Source organism: Microcebus murinus, chromosome 16, assembly GCF_040939455.1.
Source record: "Microcebus murinus isolate Inina chromosome 16, M.murinus_Inina_mat1.0, whole genome shotgun sequence".
In the NCBI taxonomy this organism is placed as follows: Eukaryota; Metazoa; Chordata; class Mammalia; order Primates; family Cheirogaleidae; genus Microcebus; species Microcebus murinus.
Window position 1 is genome coordinate 21,623,392 of NC_134119.1, and position 18,524 is coordinate 21,641,915.

An 18,524-nucleotide genomic window follows, 5' to 3' on the forward strand; every position below is an offset into this window, starting at 1 on the left:
TCTATCCTATTTCTATTTTGCTATCTCTAATCTTAACACTGTGGTCCCAGGCTCTTAAACAAATCTCGAAAACTTTTTAAAATTTGGTTATGCATTTATAAAAATTTACTCTTCTTTTCCCTGGAAGAAGAAGAGAAAAAAGACTCATTATATATTGGAAACCTATCTTTGAGTACAACTTTGGAGGACCAAATTACCCATTAGTACTTCTAAGAATATGTAACTCCTCACACACCCTTTTTAGTGGCATTTACTCCATAATACTCTCTGCTTTTATGGCAAGGTGCCACTGTGTCATTGATATTTATTGAATAGTTACAGTGATCAGGGTATTTTTCCAAAGGAGAAATGGGTCACAGTTGCTATGCAAAGATATTCAAATTCTTCTCACTTAATTCTGCCTCTGGAGAAAAAGATAACAAGTTTGATCCACAAGGAAGGAAAATTAAAAATATCTTGGAATAGGGGATGCTTAGCAGAATAGCCATGGCATTTATGAAAGGAATTAAATTTAAATCACAACATATTATCTTCTATCACTGATTGCTCTATTTTGGGTTTCTTATTTCTCACCATTATATAAATCCAACAACACATTGTTTTGCCATATGTCTGCTTCCTTTTAAAAATGCCCACAGCCAAACGATGGCAACTGCCAGCACCATCCTGTCGAAGTGTTCTCATGGAATTTGGGGTCACTGGACATCAGCTCCTACCTGGGGTTTGATAGTTCAGTGAAACCATCTGGCAGCCAGCGTTCCAGAAAATCTGAGGCATGTAATTACTGGAATCTACTCGGCCTCCCTTGGGGTAAATGCGACTCATTTGCCGTTTGTTATAACTGTGGATCTTATTAAGGAAAACAGAATAAAAGAGTAGTATGGCAGAGATAAACAAACAACAAAGAGCTAAAACAACAAAGGGTCTAGGCCAACAACGACAAACATGTAGATAGCATGGAGCAAATTTCACATTTATAAATGATGCTCACGAGAAAAATCAAAGTTCACTTTGTGGATTATAAAAGCAATTCTGATTCGGGCAGATTGTCACAGCTGCCATGGTCTTTCACATATATACTATGCTACTATTTATTTCAGAGATCCTTGCCAACCAAAAGCACACCCCACCAGTCCTTCCACTTGATACACAGAAGGATACTTTACAAATTCAATCGCGTGTGTCTTCAGGTAGCCAAGACCGACTGATTCGTTAAAAGAAGACATGTTATAATGAATATTGCGTTCTGTTAAAAAAAAAAAAAAAAGATGGACTCAGGAACGTTGCCAACAAACCCTCACAGAAAGACAAGCAATAAATATAATTACATTGAAACACAAGGACTTTGAGGCTAATGTTACACGATCACTCCTACTGTCATTAACATGCTGGGATGGAGACAACTGACTTCTTAAACAGTGCGCTGACTTACATTTGGAGTCATTAAACAAATTACGTGTACCCAATTGCCATAGCCACCCCTGAAATGTGTATTTTTGATGACAGTGATGTGATAGCTTTACTGGCCCAGAAACGATTATGAAAAGTTTTTTAAATACTTCTTATGCTTTTGGAGACCAGCTTCTGATGAAAAGAAGTCTTACAAAAGCACATGGAGCGCAAGAGGCTACAAGGCCCAGTGCTGACAAATCCAGTCTCTCAGAGCCACCTTGTGGGGAAAGCGGGGAATGACAACACAATGCCACTGTACACCAAGGGCATATCTATACGGTTTGCGAAACAAAAATAAGGTGAGGTGGAACAGACCCCAGGCCCAGAAAGAAAAGCAGCAACAAGTCAGATCACAGTTCATTGGCACCATGAAAGAAAAGCAGACAAAAAAGGCTATTGCATTTAACCTTTGGTGTTACCTTCAGCCACATGGAAACCTTGAAACTTTACCGGCTGTGCATAGTTGATCATTGCGGACAAATATGGATGGATATTAGTGGTAGCACCTACGTATTTATAAGATGCCATCCACGCCTGCTCATCTTCTACCGTGACCAGGCCCTAAAAGGGCAAGGAAGAGAACACACAAGTCGATGACTTTGGTGGGACTCACAGATAGACGCTGCAGACTTCCTTACAAAAGATAATTTGCACATGCCCATTGAAAGGTAAGCGTCCTTTCATCCCCAGTTATACTAACAGATAATTCAAAAAGTTAGGGTCTATTGTACCTCCAAATGATGTAAAAAGAGGCAATCACAAAATATGAAGCTGCTCTTACATTTTTACGACAATTTGAGATTTTCAAAGGACTTTAAAATAGTCAAGAAACTATATTGGGCCTCACAGTATTGTTGTGAAATAAATCCAGCAGTTATCATCATTCATATTTTCACAAGTTGAGGTACAAAGTCAAAAACAATGACTCTCAAATGTTAGTGTGCGTCAGAAATACCTAGAAGGCTTGTTAAATAAAACTCAGATTCCTGGGCTCTACCCTCAGAGTTTCTGTTGAAGGGAGTCTGGAGTGAGGCCCAGGGATTGTCATTGCTGTAACGAGTTCCCAGGTGCTCAGGATGCTGCTGGTCTGGCCTATACTTTACAGTGGCGCTGCTCGAAAATTTAAGCCACATTCATAAGTGGCTTACAGTATTTTAAAGAAAGCAAATTAGTTCATTTCTTGATCCATGAGAAAAAACAAACCTGACAACAAAAATAATGCCTTCGAAAGTGATCAACATTTTTGTAGAGAAGTTTGAAAAGCCAAATTTCCTGCACAGACGGAATCTAGTTGGATAAACTGCTTAGTCACAGGATATAATCCATGAGCCTAAAAAACGGTCACACCAGTTGTCGTAACTGTTTTTTTAATCTGAGCATTCTAAATCATCAAACTAATTTCACCAATAAAAGCCTGAAATAAATCATGAAATAAAGTAACTTGGTTTAGCCTTTGTTTTTATCATTTTCTTCATATGTCTGGACTCCTTCCCCACCAAACAGGGCAGGGGCCACTGTCTGTTCCTCCCTTGTGTGTTTAATGATAATGAATAACACAGGTACTATGTGCCTGGCACCAGGCTGAATTCTTGCATGCACGATCTCATTGCTGTCAGTGAGATACAGTGAGGACTACAGTCCTACCCACTGACCACATGAGAAGCCCGAGGCCTTGAGGATTACAATAACTTAGCTAATACATGGCAGTGACCAAATGTAAGTCAAGCTGCGTACTGTTACTCTAATACCTTATGAAATTCTAGTATGTAACAGTGTATTCACAAACATGTTGGGAGAAACCACGATCACATTTATTCATAAACGGTTTCAAATTTAATATTTAGACAGTGAGAAGATAGGGTCTAAAGTCCGAGTAAGACCCCACAGACAGCAAGGCAGTATTTTCTGAAGCTCTGAAGTACGAGAATCAAGCTTTAAGGCAGATTTCAGCCTGTGGGTGTTATCGGTCTATTATATAATAACCCGTATACACTTACTAAATAAGACCATTTTGATCAGCCGGAAACTCTGAAGAGGATGAAAGAAACTGAAAACTTATCTTTACCTTCCTTACAATAAGGAAGCTAATAATATCGAATAAAAAATTGTAGAAGATATGCAGTGTGCAACTAACTAGTGATCTTTCAGAATGTTAGTATAGTCAGAATCAAGATCAACCTTTCTATTATGATATAATATGGACTTGATGACCTATTAGGTCATTTTTATTTCCAGATTCAATATGCTGGTGATCATGTAGCCCTATTCTAGGAATGAAATCTCTAACTCCAACTAAGAAAATGCCTTACTGCATTGAACACCTATTTTTAGGAAAATCATCTTACTCACCTGCCCTAGTTTTGCGATTTTTATCAGGATTTAATCATTTTATCACCATGATTAATTATTTCCTTTGAAGACTTATAATTAGATGCATCAAACATGCAAGTATTATACCTGTAAACAGTTAAGCCTGACATTTTGTGGGCTGGAGGGAGACAGAGCAACACCACCACTTAGTGTAAAATGTTCAACATTAGAGGGGCACATATGGGTGTCTCATAATGAAAACAAAATCCATGAGAGAATTATTTTGTTACCTTTTTGATGTTTTCATGTTCAAGGTCATCTGAGGCCTAAATTAGAGAAAGAAAAATAATTTGTTTACTTCTCTAAAGAGCAACATTCCAAATTCATTGGCAATCCATATGTAAATATTTAAATCACTATAAGTAAACTTGTTATTCTATTTATTTATTATGATGACATAAAGCCATGGACAAAAGCAAGTACTAAAACAATATGATGACCTCACTGTTTTATATATCAGGAAAGCTAATCTTAATGCTATTTCCCTCCTTTGTTGACAGTCCTTGCCCACTTAGAGGCTTCATTATACTAATTTAATTAATGCTCTAGTCAAGGGGCTTGGGAAATAGATAATCAATGTGGCCACCTCCCCGGATATGCAGAGGGCAGCGAGCATGAATAGCCACTCTCCAGTAATTCAACATTCAGGTCTGGGCATTTGCTATGGACTGAATGTTCCTGTCTCCCACCCCCTTCAAATTCATATGTTGAGAAACAAAGCCCTTGAAGGTGGGGCTTTTGGGAGGTAATTAGGCTATGAGGGTGGGGCCCTCATGATAGGATTAGTGTCTTTATCAAAAGAGACCAGAGACAGCTGCTTCCTCATCCTCAACCACCAGCAGACGAAAACAGGAGGGCCCTCACCAGAACTGATTGGCCCACACCTTGATCTTAGACTTCCCAGCCTCTACAGCTGTGAGAAATCATCATCTGTTGTTTAAGCCAATCAGTCTATGGTGTTTTTGTGCTCCGTATAGCAGCCCAAACTGACTAAGACAGTAGCGACGAAGGCTTCACGTAGTAAAGTAACATTCTTGAGTCTTAGTAGGCATGCACTGTTCTCAAAGTAGTCGCAGCCGTCACAGTCCCCTACATCAGAAAAGGTAGGGAGTCACGGCAACGTTCCTTTGGCGTTGCTCATCAGATAAATACTCTCCCAGCTTCCCATCTCCAAACGTACCTACCTACCTGCATCTGCATTCACTGTCCTCACTGATCAAGTGTCCCTGCTCCCATTGAGGACCACACCGTCACATCACCACAATCCCATCCATTCTCCACTCCGCAAGGAACTCCCAGGCAGCTCTCCCCTCCCTGCCCAGCAGGACGGATCGTTCCATTCTACTGCACCACTTCCCGCAGTTGGCAAACACACTCCAGATTCATTCTCCATCATCTAGTTCCCATCTACCTGCCCCATCTCATCCTGTCCCACGCGACCTCTCACTCAATCCACTCTACTCTAACCGTCTTTGCGGGGGTGACTGCGGTCGCTCTGTGTGGAGACGTACTCCCCTGTGTTTATGCAAGGCTGATGCCTCTCTCCCCTTTGGGCCCTGGTTTCCTTGTTCCTGCATTTTTATTTTCAATATTAGCACTTATCACAAGTTGTGATTATATAACTACTTGTTTACTTGTTTGCTGTCTGTTCATTAACACCTTTCCTAAACTATAGGGGGCTATAAGCTGCTTAAAGGCAGAACACAAGTGTGTTTTGATCCTTGTAGGTCCTTATGGCCCAGCCAGGGGTCCTCAAACTTTTTAAACAGGGGGCCAGTTCACTGTCCCTCAGACCGTTGTGGAGGGCCGTTGAAGAGTGTGGTGCACATTCCACACATGCGCACTGTGGGCCCGGGACCAGTCGGCTGCTAAGCAGGACAGGCAGCGGTGGCAAAAACACCCGGTGGGTCTGATAAATGTCCTCAGTGGGCCATAGTTTGAGGACCCCTGGAGGCTGTGCCTGACAAACAGTAAGCACACTGTAACTATTTTTCTTGGCTGAATGACTGGGAATATTTTTATGCTTATTCTACAGTAGGAGGAAGATATCTAACTAGTGGGGCTGGTTCTCTAGTGCAGCTTGACTTGGGACATTCAGAGTCATTTTCCTGATGATTTCAACAGGTTAACCTTTGCCACTGGGATGCTGCTGTTGTCTCCCTACCTGCCTATGATAATGTGATAAATGATAATGTTTAAAGGACACTGGCCAAATGGGGAGTGGTGAACCCTGGGCCTAATGAGTGATTTAACTGTTCTATTAAATTTAATCTTGTATGTGTGTCAAGTTCTGGTCGCCCAGCAGAGACTTTTATCCTAGGCAACATAGAATTATAAGCTACTTTATTCTCTTATAGTTGTCACGTTTCCAAAATTTCATAAATAACAGCTGCTACCTCTTTAGAAGGAAGAAAAGGACGTTAAGACTCTGACCTTCTTGACACTGTTTGCAACAGCTTCCTTATGACCCAAGTCATCGGCAGAAAGTTCATTTCCAAATTTGAATTCGGGGTGAGCTTCCTCCTCTTGGTCAGCTGTGTGAAGGACAAAAGGAAAACCCATGAAGCCACATTACCGCCAAGCAGTCAGATCCTGCTCATAATCTTGGGTAGAACATAAGCACTTTTAGAGAAAAGAGATGCTAAAAGAAAATGGGGACATTTAAATATGTAATTGTTTTGAACTAAAACTCTCACTAAACCCTTACCTATTCAAGATCAAGGAGCCTATCTTGTTATTACTTCTCTTGCATCTAAATTGTGTTTAAAATGCTTGCTGCTTAATAATTTTTTTTAAGTGAATGGCTACTTCCATCCCAGTATACTAACTCTAACAATAACAGCCTCAAACATCTCAAGAATATCTGTGAATCATAAAAGGGCATTTCGATCCTTCATGACATCTTGAGAAAACAAGAAGATACAAGGAAAAAAATACACTGGATAATTTTGAAAGAGTCTAAAATTTCCACTTGAGTTTTATGGACATAATGACTTTTGGCCTGGAGTGGTGTGATATAAATCAGAAGACCTCAGGAGGACTGTATGACTCCTGTCTTCCTAGCTTAGGTTTAAAAGACTCAGGACTCATTCATCAGGCTCCCTAGGAGGGGAGCTGGAAGTGGGTGCTACATAAAGCTGGTGGCCCAGGAGCGTGGCCCAGGCTGTGAAAGAGGCACATACGCACTGTCCATTGGTCCCAGAAAGTGATATGTGGTATCCACCCAAGGTGTCCATGAAAAAAGGATCACCCGTGGAAAATGTGCCACCTGCTGAGGTGAGATTTGGATTCACACAATCACCATTTGTAATAACTCAAATGGATCCCGAGAAATCCACAGACTTCAGGACCAGGCCAACACAGATCCACACTGTCACAATACAGGGGATGAGAGACATTTATTGTTTAAAAAAATAGTGAAATAATTGCTGAGAATGAACTTACAAGAGAGGTGAGCTGACCCATGAGAATTAGAGGTATTTTTTTAAAAGCATGTTTAAAACGTGCAAAGGAGAATGGAAAGAACATGAGTAAATGAACAACTATTTCACTGGTTCTAAGATGCATTTATTCACATTTTAATATTTCCTATGTTGTAATGCATTCATCAGTAGTAATTTACAATTAATTGGACCTATTTTTCTTTCTTAGTCATAATAAAATAGTGGTGTGTTTCAATGGGTCGTATCCTGGATTTGGAATTTCTTGAGAGACTTTTTTGCAAGGTGCTACACCAGGCAGAAGAAAGTGAGGGTAAGGAACAGATACCTTCATCTTCTGGAGCTAATTATATTCTGATAAGGGGATATTCTAGAGGCAGATGATTGAAAAACAAACAAAATCCCCCAAAACAACAAAAAAAAGGTCATAGCCTTGCAGGAAGAAAGGATTTGAGGAGCTAAAATAGATCTTAAAATAATCTAATCCAGCCTCTGTCTTCACTTGTAGATGAGGAAATAGATACAGAGATATGAGTTGACTTGTCTGAGGTCACAGAACAAGATTTGGACTGACATGTCTCCTGATTCTTGGCACCATGCTCTTTCCACAACCTGCAATGTGTAACCAGGATTTTGAAACTTCCCCTGGCACTACTAAATTTCCATTTCATGTATGTCCAGTGCAACCTGCCCAGCCAGATGTAAACCACTGGAAGGTAATGGGGCATGTCCCGTACAAGTAGTCTAGACTTAATTAATGACTAATTTAAAAGAGGTGTATGAATACATGTTATTATCTCCTGGGTATGCGTGTGTGCACAGACACACCACCTACAGCCACATGCGACTTTGGTGTTTCCCACTACTTGTCTCATAGTCCTGGGAGCCACAAGTCCTTCTGAATCTAAACCCAGCCTAAAGACTGGGCACCTGCTTTCAATGACTGAGAACCTTTCCTATTTTATGCAGCCTCCAGGCAGGCCTGCCCTCTTGAACTACGCTTGGTTTCCTCCTGCCTGCTGTGCTGACATATTTAAATTAGACACTGTCAGATCATACTGTGACACCAAGGTAATTACAGCCAACTGGTTGACTAGAACTAAAGCTAAGTACTATTGAGGAAACCTAAGAATCCTATACATAGTATAATAGTAGCTTTGGTGCCCTTAAAGAGAAATTCAGGTGGATAATTCCATCCTTAGCTACTTTCCTACTTATACACTATCTCATGTGGTTATTTTTGTTAAAATTTAATCAAAATCTCAAGTATATTTTGAAATAATATGGAAGTCACTGGAAGCAAATATTTTTTTCTGCCTGGAGGAGTAATTAACCATATGCGGGTAGAAGGTGGTAAAATATCCTTAAGAATGATCTGTGAAGTAATAACCATCATTTTAGATAACTCTGCATGTTCGGAAAAATATCGCATCTTTGGCTTTCATCAGTTATATTCTTTCTCTTTTTTTTTTTTAAATTAACACCTATTTTGCATATTTGTGTTTTAATTATATTCCTATATATTGGATGAGCAGTAAAGTATAAAAAGTCTTGACCCTGGAGTCAGGCAATTCTGGGATTTAATCTTTGTGCCATTGCTTGCCAGCTGTGAGATCATCTGCAAAACAGATAAGCTTCCCTTTCCCTCTCTGAAAAACAGGGTTAATAATGCCCATTTCATTGGCTGCATGCAGATTAGATAAGGCAGTGGTGTGAGCTGCCTGGTCCACAGTTGGTACAACAATGGTAGTAGCTATTATTATTGTTACTTTTTTCTTGTTAATCGATTCCATTATTTCTGTAGTTCGTTTTACTGGATTATAGTATCAGCAATGTTTTTCATGGTTTTAATTATCATCTATGAAACTAACCTAAATTAAGAAACTGATTTTACTTCGTATTTATCTTTTTTGCATCTTAGGAGTATATTTTTGATCTTTTAAAATATATTTATTTCAATACTTTATTCTTAAATCACCTTTACATTTATCACTTGCAAATATGTGAAGTAATACAATAGGCATTGTAGCCAACTGTATTTCCTATACACTCTTCTATTAATACAATGTGACCTTGCCACTCACCCACCCCCTTGAACTTGGGTGGGCCCTGAGACTGCTTTGATGAATAAAACATACAGGAAGTGACTATGCCAATTCCAGGTATAGCTCTTAAATAATTTACCAGCTTCTGTTTCCTTCCTCTTAGATGCTCTGGAGCTTAGATGCTCCATGCTGTGAGAAGCACAGACCACACAGAGAGGTCACAGGGAGTGCTCTGGTCAGTAGGCCCAGCTGAATTCCCAGCACTCAGCCAGAACCAACTGCCAGCCATGCAAGTGAGCCACCCTGGATAACCTGCCCAACTAACCCTTCAGATGACCCCAGTCCCAGATGTCATCTGCTGGCAACTGTATGAGAAACCCAAGGGAGAACCACCACCCTGAGCCCAGGTGACCCACAGAACTATGAGAGATAATAACAAAGTGCTGTTATAAGCCTCTACGTTTTGGGATAGTTTACTACACAGCAATAGATAACCATAATAGGCATTGATTGAATAGTATCAGATATCCTTAGTCTCCCAGACCTTCCCTGCCACATAAAATACATGACAGTAAGTCATCACGACTTTTCTCTGGGTGTAGACATACAACTGAGTTATTTATGAGGTCTGTTCCACAGTCAGGAGTCTTTATTAAGAAGTTGCAACAAGATTAGTTATTCTCACAGCTTTCAGGTTTTTAGCCATATATCTAACTTTCCTAAACAGACCGAGTCCTCTGATGGATCTCAGCAAAGCCAATGGAAAACCTTCTGGAAAGGATTCACCATTCTAGATGCCATTAAGAACACTGGCGATTCACGGGAGGAGGTCAAAATAACAACACGAACAGCATCGCATGCTACAGAGAAAACTTGTGAAAGGAAGAGCCCATCCATGCAGCAAACTTTATTGTTGTTTTTTTAAAAGAAATTGTCACAGCCACCCCAAACTTTAGCAACCACCATCCTTATCTAAGAGGAAAACAGAAAATATTGGCAAATATTTAAATATTTTTAAGCAAGGCTGCCTTTGCCAAAATTATCCACCTATACAGATAATTATGGTGAGCTTGTTATTTGAAGGAATTTGAGCTTGAAATTTTAACAGTGGCGTTGAGGGTCCAGTTCACTCTGTGTAGACAAACCCCACCCACCCCCAACCCCAATTCGTTTACCTGAGGTTCTCTCTTACCCTTATGTTCCTTGCCTTAGTACTACCATCATGAACAAGACTGAAGTTCATGTTTATAGGAAGGGAATGCAAAATGTTCTTTTTATTCCAACCCCTGCCTATTAAAGCAATTGCTTCAAGGATTCTTTGGCTTTGAATTTCGGCTAAACAGCTGAATGCACAACAGGAAGGGAGCTGACTAAGCCACTAAAATCTAGTGCCCAAATAAATTGGACGTAATAATATTTGGAAGAATACCAAAAGTGCCAAAGGATTAAGGTTGATCCAAAATCTACACTTGACTATTAAGAAATAAAACATCATCATTATATAAAAGGGTCCTTCCTCTGAGAGAAATTCCTGTTTTTATTATTTTAAAAAAGTATTTTTATAACATGTAACTTAAAAAACCAAAACAAAACAGCTCACCACATTCTATCTCCTCTTCATTATCATCCTCCAAGATGCTAGCCGGGGCAGCAGATTCTCCAGCTTCCATCATGCTTCTCAAAGCTTCCAGTTGTTCTGTGAGCAAACACACAAGGAGATGGTGATGGATGCTAGATCACTTACAAAACCTGGGCTTTGAGACAACACCGAGAAGAAGGGAAAGAAATATTAAATATATTGTTTAGGAACCAACTGGCCACGTTCCAAAGGTTCAACAGTGGTCACTGCCTCACCTGTTCCTGGTAATCTTGGCCTTGTAGGTTACACGCAACAACTATATTATATACACATGATTAAGAACTGTTGGAACATTGGTGAACTGCCCAAAATTGGGGTAAGTAGGTTTGAGAGTGGAGCCAAGTGCTTGTGAAGGATTTAAGATAGATAACATAATCCCATAATAGATAACATAATCCCATAATATCGAGAAACTGGCAAAGCAAGGTTTATGGACAATTATGGTGAAGACAGAAAAGAGATGGGCCTGTTGGAGATCAACAAAACTTCAGGAAAAAAATATTTGCAATTAATATCACCAGGCTTATTATCATAATATATAAATAAAGCACTTCTAAGTCATTAAGATAAAGACAAATGACATAATAAAAATGGGAAAACGTAGAGACAAATCGTAAAAACAAACTGGTTATCCAAAATGTGCAAATAAAAAACCTAAGATATTATTTTCCTTTTATGAGTTGGGCACACATATAAAAGATGGCCAATAGCCAGTGTTAAGACTATCGCTGGGAAACATGCACTCTTGTATTTCACTGATGAGAGCATAAATTGGTACAACTTTTCCTAAAGCAACCACAAGATATATCACAATGTAAAATATGTATATGCTTTGGCCTAATAACTCTAATTGTATCAATTAATTCCAAGGAGAAGGTTGTACAAATATATAAAATGAACACTCAAGTATGTTTACCATTATTGCTTTTATATTAGTAAAAATCAATCAATTTGGGACTGGTTAAACTGTACTATAATAAATACATATAACTCTATGTGATACATGATAAATTCTCTATAGTGTTTTATATATTAGAATTAAAGTTGTTAGTATGTAGATTTATATCTTACTAGATATAAGTATACTTAATTGGATGGATTTAAAAAATTAAAAATCAGTTAATTAAAAATTAAAAATTTAATTTTTAAATTTAAAATTAAAAATCAATTAAAAACATGATCTGTTTTGCTAAAAATGTGTGTATATGTCTAAACATGTACATGTGTATACATTTATCTATAGTACATAAATATGTATAATATATAATTTAGTGCTATTTTATTACTTTCTTATATTTTTCCTTGTTTTAATTTTTCTACAGCATTATTGCTTTTGTAATAAAAAATAAACTGTCATTAGCATACTTTTAAAATCTTCATTTAGAATACCTGGGGAAAAGTACAGTGCAATCTTACCAATATTTGTTGACACTATTAATTCAAATACTCTGAAAGAAAATATTTTCAAAGAAAATATCCTGGGAAAATAAAGGGAAAATGTCTCTATAAAATCATTTGTCTCTCAATCTATCACACATATACACATTCACATTTACCTACTATCTCTAGTATGTATGAATCACACAGGCAAATCGCAAAGGGAAACTTTTAAAGAGAATTTTAGAGCATATACAATTATAAAATGCAAGTTCCTTATATTTTGATAAATTCTAAAATGCTTCTTCTACTTTCTTCCCATCTTCCCTGGGGACCCTCCAAATTCTGGCATATGAATATATGAATATGCTTTTCCCACTGATGTAGAAACTAAAACGGAAATGTGGCAATGTTGTTCTGAAAAGTATATGTCATGTCACCACTACATCCTTTTCCCCCCAAAAAATAAGTGGTGTTAAAATAAATTTTATTCTAGAATAGCTGAATTGTCCAAACACATTATGTAAGTTTCTCTTATATAGGTATATGTATTTGACTTACTTTTTTCAACTTCAGGTTTCAGCCGTTTATTTTTGATAAGTATTTTTCTTTTGAGGTCATTGGGGGATGGCAAAGATCTGCCTGGTTCGAGCTAGAGATAAACAGAAAGAACTGAATTCATGAAGGGTTGTGCTTTGCTATTCTCATTCCCAGCCCAGATCCAGCATGGGAGGCCCGGTAGTTATACCACCTAACACCCACCAGATGGCAGTCAGCACAGGTTTATGTTTTTATTCTCCAGCACACATGAGCCCAACCCAGGCAACTTTGCCTTAGACTAATGCAGCAAAAGCTTGAAATCTGCAGTCTCCAGAAGTGTGCAGAGCTGCTCCAACTGCCCCAGTGGAGCTAGGGGCTCGCCTGGGGTGGTGTCCGGGGAGGGGGTCCTGCCCCACTGCAGGCCTTGTACCTTTTAAGTATCTGGTAAAGTACAAGGGATTGTTGTGACAGCTGGGGTCTAAATTGGCCTTCCCAAGGGGAGGGCTCTCCAGTGGCTCCCAAGTGCTGGGTAGGACAGTAAGCCTTTCTCTCAGCAGGCTGATCCAACCTCAATGCTTGGGATTGTGGTTTTGAGGGTTCAGTAAGGGAATCAAGCAGGGGGTGGTCCTAACTACTGGAATCTGTGCTGGACTATGGCTTCATTTGCTTGGATTTATATCTGCAAGGAAGTGTCTCTGTATGTTACTACCCCTGTTCCACAGAACTGTCTTATATCTAGTCATTCAGCCCTCATTCCCCCACCCATCCAACTCCATGCCCATCCATATACCCTTCCACGCATCCATATATTTTCAAAAATCATTTTTTACTACTTATTACATACAAGGCGCTGCGCATTCCTGTGTCTTGTCTTGCCTCAAATGAAACCCTTTCCCCAGTGATCTCTCTTGCATCAGGAAACCTCCAACAAATAGTCAACACTTCATAGGCCATCTTCTTTTTTACTTACGTGCTTACATTTGTGTCCTGTTCCCAGTCCCAAAGACTGAAAGCTCTTTAGCTGAAAGAGTAGATCTGATTCTCATTTATATTACCTATGCTTCCCATAACCCCTTTCATGGATATGCACATCCCTTCACTAAGAATATAGTGTTTTTCCACAAAAGCAAGCATCTTAACAAAATGAGGAAAATAAACAGAGGCCTAGGTAAAAATAAATACATAAATAAAATACACCACGGATGTTTCTTAGTTTGGGTTCCCTTAGAATCGGCCTCAGAGACATGGATTCATGCACCAGTAATTTATTTGGAAGGAAACTCCAACAGAGGAGTGAGAAAGTGAGAAAAAGAAGACAGGCAGCCCACCAAGGGTGTGTTATCAAGCAGGTTATCAATGTGGGCAACGAAAGCTTGACCCTGCTGGAGCCCTGGGAGGCAGAGAATAGGTGCTCAGAGTTATCCTTGGTCAAGAGAGACAAGCATGGGCTGGGGGTGACAATTCTTTGACACTTCTGGCCTGTCTTTCATGGGTGGGCAGTGCAGGCTCCAGTCCCCAGCGCTCATTATCAGGCAAAGAGCTTGCAGGTGCTGGCAGTCAGAAGTCAGGCCAGCGTGCAGGGGAAAAGGCAGCAATGCAAGGATCTGGGCAGAGCACCCACAGCAACTGCTTCATTGTGCTGAAGAGAACCTCAGGTGCCAGGAGCAGAGGATGTAAATATCTTTGTCTCCCATAGTGTTTTTTTCCTGTTCCCATAGACACTTCTGATAAAGTCTTCCCACGTAGCACAAAGCACCTTCTTCATGTCTGTCGCTGTGATGTTCTACTACCTCATGCTACAGAGTTGGCGCCCACCAGGAACTGCTTGTTAATAGCAAGTGGGTTGAACATATTTAACTACCATACAGTGTTTTCTACTTTGATTTCATGAGCTGTCTTGCTACTCGTAATGTCTTGTGACAGTAGATCTTAACCTCTTGGAGGTCATGGATCGTTATAAAAAAGTGATAAACTCTCTGGAATGATTATATGCTAAAAAATTGTATGCAATTAGAATGAATTCATAGATCCCATAAAGCCTATCTAGGGACCACAGGTTCATTTCTTTGCTTTATGGAGAAATTAGCACATGTAAAATGAGTTCAGAAACGTATATATAACATTGCCCAAGTATTTATTTTGGATTTGGGAACTTGAACTTCAGGATCCTGTGAATTCAATCTAGCGTACTTTCCATAGCAACAGCCTCCCATGGGTTCTGGACCTTGGATACACATTCATTTACCTTGAGGGCTTTTAAAAACACTGTGGTCAGGCCTGACCCTGGATCAATTACATCAATCTTTGAGTAAGGCCCTGGTATAGGTGTTTTCAACAGTTCCCAGATAATTCTAACATGTAACTAAAGTTGAGAAACACGACTGCTGAATCTATCTTGGCTTGAGTGTTTTATGAAATTTTAGGACTAATAACCGAAAATCTCTAAGGCCCCACAATCTTCCAAATTAAACTGAACCCGATGTTTATTCCAGATTTTACACAGGTTTATTTTTTTGTGTCTTTCCCTACATCCCTCTGAAGTTTGATGAAAGCTTTCTGTACCAAAGAATTTAAATAAATATGAAGATCTTTAGTATTCATCCTCCAGTGCTACTTGACCCTTCAGAAATGAATTTCAAAACAAATCCATTCATGCTAGAAATATGGTTTGCTAAAAATACATACTGGATGTGATTCAAGTGCTTGTTTCAACAGGAGATCCCCAAATAGATCTTCGCAATATTTGGACATCTTGTACTGTTGATATTTGCTGGAGAGAAAGAAGTGGCATTTGTAAATTCAAACATCCATTAACCGTTCAAGAATAAGAAACACCCAACTCCTAAGCAATTAAAGACTCCCACTTTGTAACATGCATGACTGTTCTCTTAAGGATAATGTGAGATGTACTTTTAAATACCACAATTTTAATTGGTGTAATTTAAAAAGAAGTGGATTCTGCCCCAAAACTAAGAGCTCGTAAGAAGAGTAAAAAATGTCTTTCAAGTTACTAAAGTCTGATTTCAAATATATTGCCAAGTCTTCCAACTCAGTGGAAATTTAAGCAAGGTATCCCAATCTGTGATCTTTTGTTTAGAGTGAGCATTTCTGAAACACATTGAAATGGCTTGTTTTCTTTAGGTGGGAGGTGGTTTTAGGTTTTGTTGTTTTGCATAAGACTATGTGTCCTTACTGGAGGACTATTTGGAACTTAGCACTTCACAAAACAAACTGTTCAGATATTAAAAAAGATATAGAGCAAGAGCGGGGAGTGACAGGAAACAGCCCCACTTAGAGACTTAGAGCAGAATGAATCCTTATACCTGCAGTGATTTTCAAAGGAGAGAATTACAGGATATTCTGATGTGACAAATGCAGTTTCCTTGATGGCTTGAATTACATCCTTTAAAAAGAAAGAGTGTTAATGAGAGAAAAGAGCAAAAACTTTAAAGCACCTGAAATTCTTCAGCAACTATTAATTAAGTGTTTCAGAAAGTCAATTCTGGCAATTCAGACCCTGGAGAACCCATTTACCTTGATACCTCTACAGAGTGAGTCCCCTGTGGTTACAGCCAGGGTGCAGTTAATGGTTAATGACTATTTTTTTTTCAATGCTATCTTTTAGTTCTCCAGAATTACGGTGCTATTAACTTACAAGAGATTTCATCTAAACGGCATGCCAGTTCCTTGGTTGATTATCTGTCATGCCAAGAGTGCAGAGCTCACGTTCCTTCTGCAGGGGCAGGTTAAGTTTTTGGCGCAGGGATTTTCACTACAGGCCATTCTCCGACTCCTCCCACCTCGTCGAGAAATGTGTTGCTGGCAACCTAAGGACTGCTGGAGGCTTTTGTTGACTTTCCTATGTTTGGGAATCAGTTTTGGGGTTACTGGTGTGACATGTGCAATGACCCTTGTTTCATATCAGCCTGGTGAGAAGGGCGTCACCAGGGAGGGGGTTCCCCTTGGTTGGACAACCTGTGAGGTCAAACAGGAAAGGGTCCTGGATCCCTCTCACTGTAACACGGAGCGCAATCACTCGAAACAACTTTTGAATGAGCTGTACACACTCGCCCTTCTCCACTCTCTCCATGGACTTAGGGGAGGCCTTAACAGATGGTTGGGCCTAGTCTCTACTTGGCTTTAGAAACAAATGCTTCAAACCAACACTGCTACGACCAGAGCCATCGTATTTGGTAAAAGTCTCCAAATTCCTACTGGTTTGTAAGCTAATCACAGGGTAAATCTCATCATTTGGTTAAGTAAATCCATTTGAAATGATAACACCCAACGTAAGATGATCTTGAAATATTTTCCTAAGATATATCAATGGCTGAAGTGATCATTTAGTAATTCTTGTTAAAGTTTCTTCCCAGGTTAAAATGATTGTGATCTTAATTGTCCACTTGAGTTGACCAAAAATTATTCCTTGAGGGAAAATGTGGCTCGCCCCTGGCTGAGAAGGCATAACCTTCTATGTTCCCTTATTAGGCTCCTGACTTCTCTGAGGAGGACAGACCCTTTCCTGGTAGGTTGGCTGGCTCTGCAAACCCAGGGCTTCCCACTTGAATATACTCTTGGTACTCCTCAGGAAGTATGACCTTGAATTCATTGCTGGCCCAAACTCACCAACATCTTGGCTAAGATTATATGTATAGGGCCTAGGCATCTGTGCTTTTGAAAACAACCCTGGTGACTTTTCACATGTAGGTAGAGTTGAGAACCATTGCTCCAGGTGCTGTAGGATTTATCCTGAGATATATCAAACCGATAGCCTTTGGTACCTGACATTAGTCAACCACAGAATTATAAATTTATGACCTATCTTTTGGCAGGATATCATTCACAGGCACATTGAGCAACACTCTAAGAAACCAGCCTTCAAATTATATACTGAGATCACCAAAAGGCCATTAGCGAGATGTCTATTTGTAAACTACTGATTCCTCTCTCTGAGGGGCCTCAAGAGAAACTTCCTCAGTGGGAATAACTTTGCTTCCTGGACCAACTACTTTGTATTTTATGGATCCTGCAAATCATGTTTCCCTCCTTGCACTAAATTCTAGAAAGTCTGGAGCCCAATGTGTGGCATGGATTGCAAGATCCTAGGATTTCTTGAAAAGCATTCATAAAATCTAACCTCATCATCTTATCCCCTTATTCTTATAGGCTCTACTTATAATCATTTTATTTTCTGTAGTCTAGTTATCTTTTCATGACACCTTGAAGTCCGTCACAAATAATACAAAGCAAGCAAGCAAGCAAATAACTAGATAAGAAAGACTGTTTTTAAGGTAAGTAGAACTAGGTAAACTTTGCCAGAGAAGCCCTTTGAATGCAGAAAAAATGTCATGAAGAGGACATAAAATGGAGAAGACATTTGTCTTGACTTTCTCCTCAAAACTGGAGAAAAGGTATATGAAGAAGGAACAATGCTTGAGAAAATGAATAGTTTGTTTTCTTTTCTCCATTCCCTTATCTCTTGAAATTTCGCTTAGTTTGGAAAAGGCTGTGGCTATGTAATTTTCAAAGTTACCTTAAAAAGGATATCTGTACACATTGCTTTTCCGTGAGTTATTATCGGTTCTTGGTCTTCACCTTTGCCATCCCAACAGTCTAGTTCAACGCATCTAGGGACACAGTGAAATGACAATATTGAACCTT

The 18,524-nt window shown here is 39.3% G+C and overlaps 1 protein-coding gene across 6 annotated transcripts in view; it reads right to left on the minus strand.

Moving 5' to 3' along the window:
* Nucleotides 1-18,524, minus strand: part of PLCB4 (phospholipase C beta 4) — a 360,059-nt gene that overhangs the window by 52,902 nt on the left and 288,633 nt on the right. For all 6 annotated transcript variants that reach the window (XM_076010932.1, XM_076010929.1, XM_076010931.1 and 3 more), the window contains 10 exons: nt 18,397-18,490; nt 16,187-16,266; nt 15,549-15,633; nt 12,885-12,975; nt 10,908-11,003; nt 6,256-6,356; nt 4,053-4,088; nt 1,872-2,013; nt 1,162-1,246; nt 717-841 (listed from right to left, as the gene is read on the minus strand). In XM_076010932.1, the coding sequence (XP_075867047.1) occupies nt 717-841; nt 1,162-1,246; nt 1,872-2,013; nt 4,053-4,088; nt 6,256-6,356; nt 10,908-11,003; nt 12,885-12,975; nt 15,549-15,633; nt 16,187-16,266; nt 18,397-18,490 (935 nt within the window). The remainder of the gene's footprint in view (nt 1-716; nt 842-1,161; nt 1,247-1,871; nt 2,014-4,052; nt 4,089-6,255; nt 6,357-10,907; nt 11,004-12,884; nt 12,976-15,548; nt 15,634-16,186; nt 16,267-18,396; nt 18,491-18,524) is intronic.